Source organism: Rissa tridactyla, chromosome 12 (genome assembly GCF_028500815.1).
Source record: "Rissa tridactyla isolate bRisTri1 chromosome 12, bRisTri1.patW.cur.20221130, whole genome shotgun sequence".
NCBI classification, from domain to species: Eukaryota; Metazoa; Chordata; class Aves; order Charadriiformes; family Laridae; genus Rissa; species Rissa tridactyla.
This window is the reverse complement of record NC_071477.1, coordinates 5,704,937-5,722,658: the sequence shown is the minus strand read 5'-3', so window position 1 is coordinate 5,722,658 and position 17,722 is coordinate 5,704,937. Positions and strand designations below refer to the sequence as shown.

The 17,722-nt window shown below is 58.4% G+C and overlaps 1 protein-coding gene across 1 annotated transcript; it reads left to right on the top strand.

The window, feature by feature from the left end:
• The first annotated feature begins 6,614 nt into the window (after positions 1–6,614).
• On the top strand, positions 6,615–15,387 carry LOC128916759 (bactericidal permeability-increasing protein-like). The gene is given in 16 exon segments (XM_054218777.1): positions 6,615–6,715; positions 6,717–6,853; positions 7,791–7,905; positions 8,262–8,390; positions 8,819–8,974; positions 9,446–9,509; positions 11,488–11,551; positions 12,038–12,129; positions 12,294–12,470; positions 12,721–12,780; positions 12,910–13,077; positions 13,504–13,571; positions 13,800–13,842; positions 14,166–14,229; positions 14,775–14,851; positions 15,319–15,387. Coding segments are annotated over 16 exon segments (1,563 nt in total). The 3' UTR covers positions 15,367–15,387.
• Positions 15,388–17,722: the final 2,335 nt, after the last annotated feature.

Here is a 17,722-nt window from a genome sequence, read left to right as displayed (position 1 = left end):
TTCTGGGGAGAAAAAAAAAAAAAGGAAAAGAAAAAAAAAGGAAAAAGAAAGAAAAGGCGAAGAAAGAGCGAGCGCGGCGGGGCGGGCCGGGGGAGGGGGCTGGCGGGGGGCGGCTCGGGCAGCGCCCGGCTCCGCTCCCGTGGCTGCGAGAGCCGCCGGGACGGAACGGGGGGGTCGGGACGGAACGGGACGGAACAGAACGGAACGGGGGGGTCGGGGCGAGCAGCCGCCGTGTGTTCCCGCGGCGGCGGCTCCTCCCGGGGAGCTCCCCCCGTGCTCCCTGCCCGGTGCCCCGAAGCGGCGGGGAGGCGGGGGGGAGTCGCGGCGCCGGCTCCGTCCCCTGGAGTTGGGGGCCGGGGGGGGAGAGTGTGTGTATGGCGGTGGGTGTGTTCAAAACCTCCGGATTAAAAAAAACCCGGTGGGTCCTGCCCGGACTCCCCCCACCCCTCCCCGGCACGGTGCCGGGCAGGGTCGTTCCACCGCCCCCCGGCCCCCGGAGCAGCCCCCGCTCCCGGCTCGGGGGATCCTTCACGGCAGCGGGAAAAGGCAAAGCTGCGTGTGTGCACACATGCAGGCACGCAGCATCGGTGGTGGCTTCCCTGTTTTTAAACAAACACAGGCCCTGTCAGGGCTGGTTTGTATTCGGAACAGAGCACTGAGCGCGGCTCCGAGTTCTCGTTTCTGAATTGGCCTAAAAGAAAAGTGTCTCTTATGGCTCTTGGGATGTTTCAGCGATGGAAAGTACCTCCTTGAAGGCTGAACTGTGTGAGTTAACAACCAAAAGTCATACAAAAACAATCAGCGTGAGAGCCAAAGCCACAGATTTGGTCTATCCTAACGCAAACTGCTGCTGCTCAGCACGGCTCTTCAATCCCTGGGCACGGTGTCCAGCGCTCCCAGACCCTCTGCTCCCTGCTCAGGCTGAAATCATGTTCACCGTCATGTTCATGGGCACGGGCTCAAGGACGGGACTAGGGCTGGGACATGGGACAGGACCAGGGACGGGTGGGCTGGCCACAGCGTGGGCTGCAAGCCGCCGGGGCAGTCTGGATAATGAACATTCGGCCAGGGGTTAGCGAGCGGCCAAAGGACACGCTGTGAAAACAAGCCGAGACGGGAGGAGGTACAGCTGGGCTGCTGGCTTGTTTGGAGGGAGGACGGCGCCAGGGAGGGCTTTGCGTTCGCTTCCCATTTCCTTGGGAGCTAGCAAGAGCCCTTTCGTCACCAGTACAGATCACGAGTGCTGCAAGGGCTCCGGCACCGGTGGTTGTGCAGGGTGGGCAGAGGTTGGGCTGTGGGGAGCGGGGCTGGAGTGCTCGGCTGCAGCCCATCGCATGACTTCAGACCCACTGGAACCACCACAGCTCCGTGCAGGGCTGTCCCTCAGCTCAAACCCAGCCCAAGCCATCTGCCCAGGAGCCCTCATGCAAATTGGGGCACGCTGGGCCAGCTCCTCCCTTCCCCACCAGTGGCCAATTGCTCCTTTAATTGCACTAGTTCACATGCTCTGCTTCAGCCTTTTTATAGTTTCACTGAGTGCAAGGAGACCATGAGCTCATGCTCTGACCTTCTTTAATTGCCTGGTTACCTCGGAAATGAGCCCAAGAACTTACTTTGGCTCATACGCCTTCTGAAAGGCACCGGGGCCGGGAGAGGAGGGAGGCAGCATGGCTGACCAGGTCCCACACCAGCAGGTAGGATCCCTCTGTGGCACTGGTGAGCAGGAGGGGAAGGACATGAAGCCAAGCCCAGTGGCCCCCCACCACCCTGGCACTGTGGAGTGCCCGAGGGCAGTAGCTCCCAGCCTGGGTCCTGGGGTGCTCTTATCAGCTGTGCTAAACTAGCCCACCCTGCGAATGTACCCAGCGTGGTGGCATCCAGCCCTACAACCCTGTAGCACCCCAAAGCAGCTCCCCGCGCCCTCCTACCGCCCTGAGATGGCAAGGCTTGGAGGTGGGAGTGGAGGTGCTGGGGACCAAGCCTGCCCAGCAAAAGGCAGAGCTCCTGGGAGCCTCCTGGGTGCCCCTGCCACCCCAGGGCCCCTGACCCCATGAGCTCACCCTCCTCTCTTTTGCTCTCTTTCTCCATGTCCTGTTTGTCCCGAGCAGCTGCTGGGACAGGCTGCATGTGGCCTCCTGCCCTGCCCCTCAGCCGGCACAGAGCCACCATTCAGATCCCCCCCGGGCTCTGCCTGAGGTCACCATTCCTGCATTTTTATTTTTACTTTTCTGCAAAATCATCCCCCTCGGCTCTCTGCGTCCCCTTTTGTCTCCCATGAGGCTCACAGACCTCATGTCACAAGCTGGTGTGCTGCGAGAGGAGCCTGCCTGTCTGGCGGCGATGGCAGCCCTCAGCGGGTGGAGAAGACGCCCTGGCTGCAGCGCTGGTCCCTGGGGGACCCCCAGGATGTCACCAGGACACATGACACCAGCTCCTGCTGGGAGCCTCGTTGCTTGTGGCTGTGTCCCTGCACCCAGGGTCCTTGTCTGCCGGGTGCAGCTGCTCACCGTGTCCCACAGGGCTCCTGCTTTTTTAGCTCTCGGGTCCCCGGGTGTTCCCAGTCGCCTGTTTTTGATGCAGCGGTCAGGGCTGGCGTCAGCAGCGACCCCGTGCTGGCGGAGAGTCCTCCGGGCTCCAGGAACAGCTGGGGCTGGGTCACACTGATCCTGCAGCTGGGAAAACAACAGCAGAGAAGCCCCTGCGCGTCCCCCAGCTGTATTTTTAGATGCTGGAGGATCAAAGGTTGTCAGGGACTTGCAGGTGACAGTGGGCAGTGTCAGGCTGGCAGTGGTCCTGCACACGTGGGAGCGGGCACGAGCCACAGCTCCCCTGCACCTGGGTGCTGGCAGTATTTCACCAACATCTGGGTGAAGTCCCTGCGGGTCTGGGGACAACCATGGTGGCCGTGCCTGCTCAGAGCCCTGTCCTGTTGGTGGCAGCGAACTTGACCTGGCTGGAAGTGGAGAGAAAGAGGTTCTGGTTTTGGCTGCGGACTTCTGTTTTCCAATTTCCGCCCTGTCCCCCCCCCCCCCCCCCAAGACCAGCTGGGTTGCTCTCACTTTTCTTGTCAAGTACCTGGGTTTTCCCCTGCATTTCCCCAGCAGGGTGTTTGCCGGTCACAGCTCTGCCCCGCAGCTGCAAGCGGGAGCCAAACCAGCAGCAGCAGCGATGCCTCTGGCACCAGCGCGCACGCTGCCCGGACCCTGGGGAATCCCCAGGGTGGTTGTGGCACCGCGGGGAAACAGATGTGGCCGGATTTCTTTGCAGAAGGCAAACATGTCCGAGTGTCCTTTGCTTGCAGCCCAAGAATCAATCGCGCCTGCCGCGCTGCCCTGCACCTGCCAAAGTCTGTCCTGGGGACAGCTGGGATGCACCCTGTCCTTGCTGGCTGCTCACCCAGGAAGGGGCTCGTTGTGGCAACAAGCCCAGTGGATCCAAACAGATGTGGCCATATTTCCTTGCAGAAGGCAAGCACGTCCAGCTCGCAGCACAAGGATCAATAACGCCTGCCGCGCTGCCCTACATCTGCCAAAGGCTGGGGTGAATCCGGCCCCTATCGGGTCCTTGCCTGGGAAGGGGCTCAATGTGGCTGGGAGCCAAACGAGCGGCAGCAGCGATGCCTCTGGCACCAGCATGTGATGCCCGGGCCCTGGGGAATTCCTGGGACGGTTGTGGCACTGTGGCAAACCGATGTGGCCGGATTTTCTTGCAGAAGGCAAACATGTCCGGATGTCCTTGCTCACAGCCCAAGGATCAATAACACCTGCCGCGCTGCCCGGCGTCTGCCAAAGGCTGTCCTGGGGACAGCTGGGATATACCCAGTCCTTGCTGGCTGCTCACCCAGGGAAGGGCTTGTTGTGGCCGCAAGCCCAGCGGGTCCAAGCTGGTGGCTGCTGGGAATGGAACAGAGCCACAGCTCAACCCCTGAGGTCCCCCCAGGGAGCCCCAGCATGCGATTGCAGTGTGGTTTGGGGCATTGCAACACATGAGGGATGCAGAAAGACCTGTGGGCAGGATCAGAAACTACCTGCACGTGCTGAGGAGCGTGTGGGCCCAGAGGAAGCCCTGGCCTGGGGACAGCAGGGAGGGTGTCCTGACCCACAGCCCTGGGTAAGGGACAGCTGGCAGCAGAGGAGATGGACCTGCTGCAGCTCCCTGCCTTCTCAGCCTCTTGGCTCCCACCTGACGGTGGCCCTTTCCTGCACATACAGCCCAGCAAACCACAGCCCAGCTCTGGCAGCCTTGGGGGGGACCAGTCCTTCCCCAGCAGCAACCTGTGAGATGAAGCCTTTCCCCTCCGAAGGCTCAGGGCAGGATTTCACACTCAACTACCTGCTGTCATCCCTCGCAGGAAGCACTACCAGGAACAGCCCGCGGTGTTGGGCTTTAGATGTGGTTTCTACCGTTCCTTGCCAAACACAGGAGTGTTTGGTCAGGGTTTGTGCTGTTTGAAGGATTTTTTGAGTTCAACTTTAAAATTTGCTCAAACCCAGAAGGAAGACTTTCTGGTTTTACTTCCTCTCTGTGCTGCTCCTTATATAATTTCATTTCTCCTCATGGAAGAGGTTCTGGTTCCTCAATGCTCATCCTGAATGTCTTAAATATTGTTTTGAAACCGCCCTGCTGAGATATGGTGTCATGGAGGTGTGGGTTTGGGGAGCTTCTCCTCCGCACCAAGCAAGATCCATCAAAACGCTGGCAACAGGCAGTGGCAAGGTTGTGGCACCACGGGGCTGCAAATGTGGATTTGGCGTTTTAACCTTCTCCTCCGCTCTTGGCTTCTTCTCTCTGGGGAAAATAAGCTCTGCCCGTGGGCTCCTGGACCTCAGGGATGGATTGGGGCCAGCACTGGTGGGAGCATCACAGGCCACGGATGCTGTCTGGGTGCCTGTGGGACACGGCTCTTCCCTGGGCCGTTTGTCCCACTCTGGCAGGCACCATCAGCATCAGACCTGCTGGGTTGCTGTGTCTTTGTTTTCCTGCCCTGGGTCCGAGAGCAGACAACAACTGTGGTGCCGCTCTTCAAAGATGTAGCCATGCATGCCAGTCTGGTGGGTGTTTGCTGTGTGTCTGCCAGGCAGCCTGCACATGCCAGCATCTGAAACGTGGGGGAAGAAAGGCAGAGTGGATCCAAGAGCCCTAGCCCCGATCTCTCACGTGTCAGGTCCTCCAGCACAGACACCCAGGCTCTGGTCGCCCTGTCCCTTGGGGCCTCCTGTGGTCACAGCCCCGCAGGGCACGGCCACGGGCTGTGCTTGAGCAATAGCTGCATTTCACAAGTGCCCGATGGAGGGATGTGTCCTCTGGCAAGCAGGACTTCCCTGGATCCAGCATGAGATCTGCCTGCATCAGCTACAGTGGGTTTCCTGTGCCGGGTCCTGACACTTGCCCAACGGGAAATGAAAGTAACTTAAATCATTTCTTCTTCCCTCACCTCTGTGCATGGGGTTGGGGGATGGGCAGGGCTCGGGGGGGGGGAGGCTCCAAGGATTCACAGAATCGTTTGGGTTGGAACGGCCCTTAAAGATCATTCAGTTCCAACCCCCTGCCCTGGGCAGGGACACCTCCCACCAGACTAGGTTGCTCTAAGCCCCGTCCAGCCTGGCCTTGAACACCTTCAGGGATAGGGCAGCCACAGCTTCTCTGGGCAACCTGGGCCAGGGGCTCACCACCCTCACAGCGAAGAATTTCTTCCTGGTATCCAACCTAAATCTACCCTCCTTCAGTTTGAAACCATTACCCCATGTCCTATCATAACGCTCCCTGATCCAGAGTCCCTCCCCATCCTTCCTGTAGTCCCCCTTTAGGGACTGGAAGGCTGCTATAAGGTCTCCTTGGAGCCTTCTCTCCTCCAGGCTGAACAACCCCAACTCTCTCAGCCTGTCCTCATAGCAGACGTGCTCCAGCCCTCTGATCATCTTCTGCTGTCCTTCCTGAAGAGCTTGTATCCTTCCATTCCAACACTGCCACCATGTTTCTGTGATTATTGCTGCCAGAAGCCTGGGCAGGGTCTGGCCCTGCTCTCCTGGCTGGGGGCTGTGGGGCTGCTCCCCCTTTGCCCCTGCCTGCACCCAGCTCCCGCACCCAGCTCCAGCCATCCTGAGCCCAAGAGCTGTGACACGTGAGGGCCCCTAAAGTTTTGCCTTTGGTGTTCGTTCCTGATGTGCTGGACGTCTCCTGTGCGTGCCTGCTCTGTGATGGAGCCCCATGCCTGGGGCTGGAGGCACAGGGCACCTTGCTGATTTAGTCACTCCCGGTGCCCTGCTGTGGCCGCCCAGCCCAGGCAGGTGGCCCTTCACCAGCCCTGCTGGTTGTGGGGGTTTCTGGGGTCTGCTCACATGGGGTGAGGAACCATAAATTCCCAAACCCTTGCCCGCAGCGGGTCTGCTTCAACAAGCACCTGCCTCTGCTGCAGGCAGGGACTGTTTGCAGCCAATGTAGAACTGCAAACTGAGCTGTCACCTCCTGGTTTTTGCTGTCCCTTCCCTGCCTGTGAGGTGAGGCACCGCGTGTGCCACTGGGTGCAGGTGTGCTGTGACATGTGGTAGGCACAGGTACCGCAAGTGCAAAGGATTGGGGCAGTGGCCGAGGAGGAAGCGCTGGGGCTGCAGGGGATGCCCCGTGTGGGCTGTGGCAGCTGCTCTGCACACCTCCCTCACCCGCAGATCCTGTTTTGGCATGGATATAAAGGTGGTGTGGGCAGGGGGAGCCTGGCAGCAGTGCCACAGAGAAGACAGAATGGGAGCACAGAGCCTGACAGTGGCTTGCGGGGCGCTGATTTTGTTCCTGACACTCGCTGGGGCCACCAACCCCGGCTTCGTGGTGAGGATCACCCAGGCAGGCTTGGACTATGGTGGGTTCAGCTTCTCTTTTCTCTTCACGCAGGTGTGCTTGTGGTTGAGCTGTGGAGCTGGGCACTCGTATGGAGTGTGAGGGGTCTGGGGGGATCCTTGGCCGAGGGTGCTGAATGCACCATCGCCCAGGGCTTCCTGCTGATGCACTTGTCTGCCTCCACCGCCACCTTCATGGAGCCCCTGCAAAGGGCTCAGCCCTGCGCGGTCCCGGGGGGGCTGTGTCCCAGTGGCGTCGGGGGAGGCGTGGGGCGGGAGGGTCCCGCTCCTGTGGCTCGTGTCTGGGCAGCCGAGCCGTGAGCCCCACAGGAGTGAGCGGCGGAGGAGAGAGGAGGTGGGGAGCTGCAGGGGGGACATTGACGGAGATGGATGGGCCCCGCGCTGGTTTTATTGAGGCAGGCAGAGCCCTGGCTCCAGCGGAGCCCTGTTATGGATTGAAATACACTGTGTGAGAAACAGCTCATTTACCCGTCAGCTCTGCCAGCCGTGCGGGAGAGGAGGACGTGACTCCCCTTCCCAGATGGATGCAGGGATGCAGCACCCACTGACGCTGTGCTGCTGCCTGGGATGTGGGCTCCATCCAGCTTTGCCTGAGGGTGCTGGGCATGGGATGGCACAGTGCCTGGGACCTCCCGCACACTTCTCACAGTGCCCAGCCTGGAGAGCAGGGCCTAGGACCTCTCCCCACTTTCCATACCAGCTGGCCACCACCTTCCTCTGGCAATTGCAATTGTGAAGACATCAGGCAGCCTTCAGGCAGTTGCCAGTGTGCTCAGAGGGCTCTGTGCTCTGAGATTGGCTTAAAAGATAGCCTGGGAGGTGGAAAGCAGCCAGGGCATTGCCTGGGTTTTTCCTTTAACCCTTTCTGTGCTCCTGGTGCACAGCTCCCTGCTCCTGTAGGAAGCATGTGATGGTGACACTTTCCCTCTGCCCCTGCAGCCCATCAGCAGGGGATTGCAGTCTTGGAGAAGGAGCTGGCCCAGTTGAAGCTGCCGGACTTCTCGGGTGACTCTCGCATCAAGGTCTTGGGGAAGGTGCGATATGAGATCTCCAGGTGAGCCCTGAGAGTGTTCAGGAGCAGCTTGCTGCCCCCTCAAACCCATGCAAGGGGCAGGAGTGGGGGGGGATGATGGGGAGCCACAGAGGACCATCCTGTCCCCTCCAAGGCTTCCAGAGATGTTGGCTCTGTCCTTGGTGCAGGCAGAGACGCTCCTGCTTTGCCATATTCCTAAAGGCGCAGCTTTGCTCTGCACTTCCCTGCCAGGCATTGTCTTGCTGTGGTGGGTCAGGAGGTGGGGATGCAGCTGGCGTGGTGGCCCTGCTCCTCCATCCCTATTCAGCCATGTGCCCAGGAGTGAGGCACACCTTCTCAAGACCCTTTTCTCTTATTTTTTATTTATTTATTTTTAGATTGGACCTTAGTGGTTTCCAATTGCCACACTCGCAGATTTCTCTGGTCCCCAACGTTGGCCTGCAGGTGTCCATCTCCAACGCCTACGCCAAGGTGAACGGGAACTGGCGGGTGAAATTACTCTTCATGTAAGTGCCTCACTCTCCCCTTCCCCATCGGGTTCTCTGTTCTGCATCTCCCTCTCTGGGTCTGGACAGGTTTTTTCTCCTCTCCCTCTCCCTTGTGTTTGGGCAGCTGTTGCTTTGCTCTCTCCAGATGTGCCAACTTATCTTTCCCGCAGCCTGGCTGCAGCCACTGTATTCCCAAAGTATGTCTGGGAGCCCCTCGCCCTGGGGGAGCCCAGCCAGGTCTCCCTTTAAAGGTTACCTCTCCTAGTTTATGTTCCAATGAAAGTGGGTTTCCCTGAGTTTAAAAGCCTTCTCGGTCTCCTCTGAGTGCTCACTACAAGGGAGAACCTGAGCTAGATAGATCTGTCCCAAAGCTCTGGCTGATTCAGGGTGCCTTCGCCATGACTCACCGGTAAGAAACGTCCTTTCTTGTCCTCCTTTCCCTGCAGCCGGGACCATGGTTCATTTGACGTGAGGGTGGAGAACATCTATGTCAATATCAACCTGAAGCTGGGCAACGACGCCTCTGGGAAACCCACCATTGGCACCCCTTACTGCAGCACCCGCATCTCCAACGTCCGAGTACGCTTTTCGGGCAGGTTGGGGTACGTAAATTCACCGTCCAGGCTTAGAAATACTCTGTGTGTAGCCCATCCGCCATGGGAAGGTGGTTTCCAGGCCCTGGTGCAAGGAATCTGGCACATCTGCAGTCCCCTGGAGGCTGCCCCTTCTGCCCCTGTACTGCCTGCACTGGCACACCACTGCCGAGCTGTCTCTGGACTCTTGCGATGCGCTTCTCATCCAGATGCGCAACTGAATGAACTTAAATCTGGCCAAATGTCTCCCGCTGTGGCTACACGTTTAAGGAGATTTAAGGCAGTCAGTAGACTGGCGTGCAGGTGGTTTACAAGCAGGTCTGTTTGCAACTGTAAGCCCTGAGGCAAAGCTAGATGCCAAATGGGGATGGGAATGATGTTCCCAAATGTGCCTCATCTCTAGTGTCTCCCTTTCCTGGACAAATACTTCTGCAGCAGCCTCTGAGCTAAAGGACGACTCCTCTCTGTTTTTCTCTGCAGATGGCTTTACAACCTCTTCCATAAGGCTATTGAGTCCAAATTCCGGAAGATCTTGGAGGGCAAGGTATGTGAGTGAAGGAGGGCAGAGCACCAGGTTTTTCTGGAGGTCCTTAGCCCTCACGTGTCGCTGAGGTGCTAGAAGGATCAGAGCACACGCAGGGATGTAACTAGAGCCAGAGCACACGGGTGTGTTGCCAGTTTGGTGAAAGCTGGAGGAATGGGCATCGCTAACTGCAGTCTGCGTAGCATCGTGTGGCTCCGGCTGAATTGGAAAACTGCAGCCTTTGCCACAGCCCAGCATAACTGGCTCCTAATTAACAAAGGCTTCCAAAGGCTTCTCTTTCCATGTGGTCAGTTAATTAGATCTTCTGCCTCGGCCAAACTCAGTGTAACAGAGGAAACCTGACCAGAGCTGTCCTTTGAACGGCCGCGCTCCTGTATGCTTTGGGGATCGCTGGGGAAGAGATTGTTATTTCTGGGTTTCAGACCCTTGACGTCTGTTTTAACGGGGTGCATCAGGGAGGCCCCGGTACCGTCCACACGGTACAAAAGGGGACGTGCAGGAGACCTGCAACAAGACATGGAAACAAGCTGTTAGCAATAATTACTACAAGGCTAACTGGCAGGAGTTACAGCCTCCCTGGATGTGAACCTTGCTCAGGAAGGAGGCAGCTGGAGAACAGGCAAATCCCACTCCCGCAGCAGATCCCATCCTGCCCAGGCGCTATTCCCGATGCCACGAAGCAACTCTTCCAAGGCTGCAGGAGCTGTGGCAGCAGATGGACTGGCAGCAGGGCAAAGCTGGGGCTCAAAGGCCTTTACTGCAGTTTTTCCTCCTGGAAGGAGGGCAGCTCTAGGACTCGGAGGGGAGCTGTGCTGGCGTCTGCACCTCCCCTGATCCCCCTTTGCCCCACACACATTTCTCAGTGCCTTTCTCCATGTGCGAGGTGGTGCGAGGGGCGATGGGCAGGAGAGGGCAGGGGCTGGAATCGGCTGTGCCCTGGGGCAGCCCGTGTCTGCCTCCTACTCTTGCTGCATGCACTTGTGTAGTCCTTGTGCCCCCAGTTCCAGGAACGAATGCTCTCTGGGCACAGGGAAGAGCAGCAACTCTCTGTCAATAAGGCCGTGCCCAAGGCTCTGTCCCTCCTCTTCCTCCCTGGCGCAGCACGGCAGGGGCTGCATTGCTGTCAGTGGTCACTGCTCCTCCAGAGCTCTGCATCTCACCATCAGCTGCTGCAGGCCGGATGCCCGGTTGAACAGATGATGGCCTGATCCTACCTGGCGTTTTCTGTGCCATTATGGGGAAAGCATTAGAAGAGAGCTTGTGCAGATCATCTCAGCTGTCTGCAGGGCTGTGTCCTGCAGTATATTTCCAGGGCCGGTGTTTAGCCCACAATTAAATCTCCCACTAATGCTGGGGTTTCACCCATGGATGACAGCAGCAGAGGGATTTGCTCTTCTACCCTGGCAGCACCGAGCTTTAGGAACTCAGGTTAGCTCTGCTTTGTGGGTGCAATTAGTGGTCCTGCCCCTGCGGGGGTGGGTTACCTCTTTCAGTTGCTCTGTTTCAGCCAAGACTTGGCTGCTCAGCACAATTCACTCACGGGCCATAGGGAAAGTCTAAGGGCACAAGTGAGATTGCTTCCAAGGGCCTCCATGGAGCTGCACTGCGGGTGGGGAGCTTGCTGCAAGCAGGAGTTTGCAGGTGTAAACCTCTAGATGTGGCACTTAGGGACATGGTTTAGTGGTGGACTTGGCAGTGTTAGGTTTACAGTTGGACTCGATGATGTTATGGGTCTTTTCCAACCTAAATGATACTGTGGTAAACCCTGCTTGTATCTTGGACACTTAATTAATATGCTGCCGCATGAGCAGTGAAAAACGGTGTGTGCTCTTTTATTTAAGCAGGCTTTTGCAAGGTAGAAGAATGGCACCAGGCAGCAAAGCAGACAGCGCGGCTGAGGCCTTGACCTGGGGGATCTGGACTTGCCACCACCGGCAGAGCTGCCTGCGCTCAGCTTCGCTGCATTTCTCTCTCGCAGGTCTGTGATATCGTGGTCAAGTCTGTGCACAGCAAGCTCCAGCCTTACGTCCAGACCCTGCCAGGTACAAGACGGGCACTGCACAGTCTTTTTAGGAGCATTTCTTCCTAGCATTTCTCAGCCATGAGGGCAGGGGTTTACCTTGTGTCCACTCCCCATTTCCTTCTATTTCCGCACCCAAGCTGGGAGCTGGGGAACACCACATCAGCAGAGACTTGTCACTTTGCGCACTGTCTGGCTGCAGAGACTGCTCATCTGCACGCAGCCTCCAATGAGCTGTGCCCCGGAGCTGGCGGGGGCACGGGCTGCCTTAGCCAGGGGAACCAGACCATTCCTCGTGCCAAGGAGTTAGTCCGCATGGCTGAGACACAGTCAGGAGGGAAATGTGATTTTTGACTTCCAACAGAAGCAAGCACACGTGAAGCTCGTACTGAGCGGTTGCACCGGGAAGCCCAGGCACGGCACTGCCTGGATGTCGGTGGAGGCCATCTCCTCCCTGCTTTCCTGTGCCACGTCCCTCTCACTCATCCATTTGTCCCGTGTTTTACAGTCACAGCCAGGATAGATGCAATTGCTGGGGTTGATTACTCCTTGGTGGCACCCCCAACTGCTACTGCACAGTCCCTGGATGTGGCACTGAAGGTGAGAGTCTTCCCTGGGAACGCTTGAGTTGGCTGATGCCATTGCTGCAGGCGGGTGGGGAACCAGGTTTAGGTACCTCCTGCAAACGCTGTTTGCCAGCCTGTGTCAGCGGCTGAGTCCCACCACCCTCTCTTCCCCTGTTTCACCTCTCTCCCTCCTCCCAGGGCGAATTCTTCTCCCTGGCCCACCGCTCTGCCGTCCCCTTCCCTCCGCTGGCGCTGGCCTTGCCCCCGGATCACGACCGCATGGTTTACTTTGGCGCCTCCAGCTATTTCTTCAACACAGCTGGCTTTGCCTACCACGCAGCTGGAGCGCTGGTTTTCGAAATCACGGACTCCATGGTGAGCAGCGCAGGTGGGACAGGGGCTGTCCCTGTGTCTCCAGGCAATGGGTTCTGTTGGCAGAGGAGCTCCAGCAGCAGCCTGTGGTCTCGGAGGGCTCCCTCGACGAGCTGCCCAGAGGCTGAGAGCTGGGGGCTGCAGGATGGGGCTGGGACCGTCGGGCACAGCAGCGTGTGGGGACAGAAAGGCTGATATCACCATGGGCTTGGCCATGTCACATTGTCCCAGTGTGACTGTCTTCCCGCCACAGATCTCGAATGGTGTTGACTTCCGCTTGGACACCACCACCTTCTCAGCCTTCGTACCCCAGGTGAGTGCTCCAGCCCTCCCTCCCCCGAGCTCCTGCCGTGCACAGCTGGGGGTTTGCTCTGTGCGAGGTGGTGTCCCCAGGAACGGGGGTTTGTGCCACTGCCCCTACCCTCTCCCTGCTCCTCTGCAGCTAGAGGAGATGTACCCAGACATGCGGATGAAGTTCAGGCTGTCCACCCCTTCTGCCCCGTTCCTGAACATTGGACCAGGAGGGCTCTCCCTCAAGCCCGTCGTGGATATCCAGGCTTACGCCATCCTTCCCAACTCCAGCCTGGCTCCTCTCTTCCTCCTCAGCCTGGTGAGTTTGGGCACAGCCTGCAGTGGTGACTCTGGTCCTGGCTGGGCAGCTCCCGGTGCAGCCACAGCTCTGGCTGACACAAGGCGGTTGGTGAGCTCTCCCCTGCATCTCAGCAGGGCAAAGATGGGAGTTTGAGCTGTGCACGATCCTCCCGCTGCGTTCAGCATTGCTGAGCCATTGCTGCCAAAATCCTGCCAGGAGCGTTGTCAGATGCCATCCAAAACCAGCCCAGTCCTAGTGCAGTGGAGATGTCCCCAAAAGAAACACATTCAAGCTGACAAATGTCAGATTTAACACTGCGTGTAAACATGCCCCTGGATGGGCAGCAGTCCCCCTGAGTTTCGGCTGGTCAGAGCTGTTCCCTTGGGTGTCTGGTTTGGGGTGAGGTGGGTTGAGCACTGCCAGAGCTCTGTGCTCTCTCCCCAGACAGGCAACGTGTCTGCCGTCATTAACGTGAAATCTGGCCACATAGTTGGGAGCCTGAACGTGGGCAGGTAAGGAGGGGAGTGGTGCAGGAGGGGTGGCTGGGGGTGTGCTTTTTTGCTGGGCTCCCAGGGACAGAGGTCAGGTGGGGAGGTCCCGGGCATAGGGACTCATTGCAGAGGGGATGAGTTGGGGCTGGAGAAAGCAGGAACCACACAGCCATTGACAGGTGTCACCAGAGTGGGAATGGCTCCCTCCATTCAGACAGCCTTTACAGCACCACTTCTGTCTCTGCGCAGGATGAAGCTTTCTGTGAAGCATTCAGATGTTGGCACTTTCCAGGTAAGTTATCCTTGCCCATAACAGAGCCCCCACCATTCCCCTCTGTCCCCCAACACAGGACCTGGGGCTGCACCAAAGCTCCACATTGACCCCATGGACACCTCCTGCCTCAGCCTGTGAGACTGGGAGAGGACTGCCTACTCTCTCATCCCTACACTTCCTACCCCACCAGTGTGGCAGGATAAAGCTGCTGTTCTTTGGCGAAGCACGTGCCCATCCCAGCTCCTCGTCTCTGTTTCTTCTCCTAATTATCCTCCAGTACCTGGTTACCTGCTCTTTTGGAGACTAAAGCTCTTTTCCTTCTCCCTCTCTCCGCTCCACAGGTGGAATCGCTGCAGTCCATAATGAACTTCTTTGCTTCCAGTATCCTGCTCCCGCGTCTTAACGGTGAGAACCTGCTGGGGGGAATGGGGGTGCTGGGGTAGTCGCTGGCCGGGTCGCTCTGTCCGAGCAGACCCAGCTCACTAATTAAATCCCTGTCGCCAAGCCTGATCAGTGGGTAAAGCCTGCAGCGAGTGCAGGAGACAGCAGTAAAAGCACCCGGCAGAGGCAGGCCGTGGGCAGCAGTGAGCGGGAGCCTCTCGGTGCTGTGACACACATCCAGCAGTGAACACAATGGAAAAAAATGAGCACGATGCACATCCTAATGCTTTCCAGACCCTCTCCCCTGCTCGCTGCTTCTTATGACTCCCCAGTACATGGGGCCAGAGCGGGGCTGGCGGCTGCAGGGGCCTGGGGTGGGGGTGGCACATCACAACATGCAGCCCCCAGCCCTTCAGTGGAGCTTGGGAGGAATTTCCTCTGCCTACCCCCGGAGCAACAGAGGCCAAGAAGGCACCGCAGGGAGGAGATGGCTGCCTGCTTTGCGCGGCCTGTGTTCCCTCTTGCTCCCATTCCTGTCCCAATGTGGCCACGTGTGTTGTCTTTTCCAGCCAGGTTAGCTCAAGGTTTCCCTCTGCCAATGCCGAAGGGAATACAGCTCTCCAATATCCTCGTGCGGTTTCACCAGGTGAGTGGGGAGCACCCAGCCCCGGTGCCAGTTCTCGTCCTGCTGCCCCGAGCCCCCCGCCTGCCGGCATGGCATAGAAAGCCAGCTCCCCAACCCGTGCTGGGATAGGGTGGGAAGGAGGGTGCGCTCGGCCAGGATCCCAGCAGCAGAGCTGCAAACCAGAGCCCCGCTTTTCCTGTCCATGCGGTGGGGCTCCGGGCTCAGCACCCCAAGGACAGCACCACATCATTCTCCAGTTCTTATACCCGGGGACACTACAGGGATGCTGAACAGTTATTGCGAGGCGTGGCTGTGAAATGTCCTCACAGCCTTTCCAGGGCTAAAATTAGGCACGGGGCGGGCAGAACCACACGTGCCCATCCATCCTCCTTCCCCGAAATGTGGTGGGTGCTGGGAACACAGCAGCCTGCAACAGAAAGTGGTTGCCAGGGCCTGTCGCAGACCCACGCTTGCTTTCTTTCTCCCAGAATTTCCTGCTGCTTGGAGCAGATGTTCGCTATCAGCCCCAGGGATAGAGATAAGGTGACAAGAAGGACCTCAAGCACCTACAATGCCCCCTTTGTCCCTTCCCTCCCCCTGGCCCTGCTGCTGGAGCTGAAGACCGCCAGTTCTGCTGCAGTGTTCCTCACTGCCCGCCTTGCCCTTGACGACAGCTGGGGACAGATGCACCGCTGGGGCCCAAGTCCTGTGTCCCTCACTGGGGAGTCACCCAGCACTGCTAAGACCTGTGGGTCCCTGGCCCCCCCAACCCAACCCTGGCCCCCTCCCCTCCTGCCTCTGCTGTGTCGGAGGCAGCTGGTGACAATAAAGGCAGCTGGCACTGGGGTTGTGGCTGTGCTGGTGCTGTCACTGTGGTACCTTCCCTGATGGGGGACTGCTTGGGGGTAGCCACGGGCTTCTAGGAGCCCCCCTGGGGGAGGGCACGTGTCCAGAAACCCCTGTTGTAGTTATTTTTATCCTTGTGGTCATTGCAAAGCACCAAGGACCATCATGTTTTCATCGTTATTTCACTTTAGTGTGGCAGAGCCATGCCTGGCTCCCCAGAAGGTCCCCGACTCCATCCTTTATTGGATGCACGGGGAAACAGTGACAAAGGATGAGGAAAAGGCTGGGGTACTTAATGCCTTCTTTGCCTCGGTCTTTAATAGTAAGGCCAGTTGTTCTCAGGGAACCAGCCCTCTGAGCTGGAAGACAGGGACAGGGAGCAGAATAAAGCTCCCATAATCTAAGGGGAAATGATTGCCGACCTGCTGCACCTCTTAGACACACACAAATCTATGGGCCCAGATAGGATCCACGCAAGGGTACCAAGGGAGCTGGCAGGAGTGCTCACCGAGCCACTTTCAACCATTTATCAGTAGTCCTGGCTAAATGGGGAGGTCCCAGCTGACTGGAGGTCAGCAAAATGTGGCGCCCATCCACCAGAAGGGCCAGAAGGAGGACGCGGGGAACTACAGGCCTGTCAGTCTGACCTCGGTGCTGGGGAAGGTTATGGAGCAGATCATCTTGAGTGCCATCCCACGGCACGTACAGGACAACCAGGCGATCAGACCCAGTCAGCATGGGCTTATGAAAGGCAGGTCCTGCTTGACTAACCTGATTACCTCCTATGACAAGGCGACCCGCTTAGTGGATGAGGGAAAGGCTGTGGATGTTGTGAGCCTAGACTTTAGTAAAGCCTTTGACACTGTTTCCCACAGCATTCTCCTGGAGAAACTGGCTGCTCATGGCTTGGATGGGTGTACGCTTTGCTGGATGAAAAAGTGGCTGATGGCCAGGCCCAAAGAGTTGTGGAGAACGGAGTTAAATTCAGTTGGCAGATGGCCACGAGTGGTGTTCCCCGGGCTCAGTACTGGGACGGTTCTATTTAATATCTTTATCGAGGACCTGGGTGAGGGGATTGAGAGCACCCTCAGTAAGTTCGCAGACGACACCAAGTTGGGTGGGCGTGTTGATCTGCCTGAGGGCAGAAGGCTCTACAGAGGGATTTGAACAGGCTGGATCAATGGGCTGAGGCCAATGGTTTGAGATTCAACAAGGCCAAGTCCAATAGGAAACAGCCCCAAGTTGCGCCAGGGGAGGTTTAGATTTGGATATTAAGAAAAATTTCTTCACCAAAAGGGTTGTCAAGCATTGGAACAGGCTGCCTAGGGAAGTGGTGGAGTCGTGATGGAGGTATTTAAAAGACGGGTAGATGTGGCGCTGAAGGACGTGGTTCAGTGGTAACTTGGCAGTGTTGGGTTAACACTGGGCTCGATGGTCTTCAAGGCCTTTTCCAACCTGAACCGTTCTACGATTCCCTGACTCCAAGCCTGGTGGAGTGGTGGTGGCGCGGAACGCAGCGCTGAGGGCTGGGTGGTGGCAGACGGCTTTGGCGGGGCCACCCCCTCCTCGTTCACACCCTGTCCCTGCCTGGATGTCCTGCACCATGTCCTACAGCCATCGCTGTGGCAATGCAGCCTGGCACCGGGCCTGGGGTGGCCGCCCCGCGGGATGTGGCCATGCCGCCCTAGGGGCGAGTGCTGCGGCTGGTGGGGCTCCTCTGCTTGGGCCATGGGACCGGGAAAGGTCTCTGGTGCTTCCATCCCCCCTCTGCGGGCAGCTCGGGTGCCATGGGGTGGCTGGGCCAAGGCCAAGCCGGCCCCATGGGCTGGCAGGGCTAGCCATGCCCTGCGGCTGTGGCCTTGCAGCCAGGCCAAGGCTAGCCCTAGGGGCCGGTGGGGTCAGTGGTGCCCTCACAGCGAAGGGTCACTGCAGAGTGCATGCAGGGGAAACGAGGTGTTTGGGGGCTTTTGGGACCAGCTTGTTGGCCACGTGCCCACTGGTGTCTCTCTCCCCCTGTCAGGAATATGGGCTGGGGAGTGGGTTGCA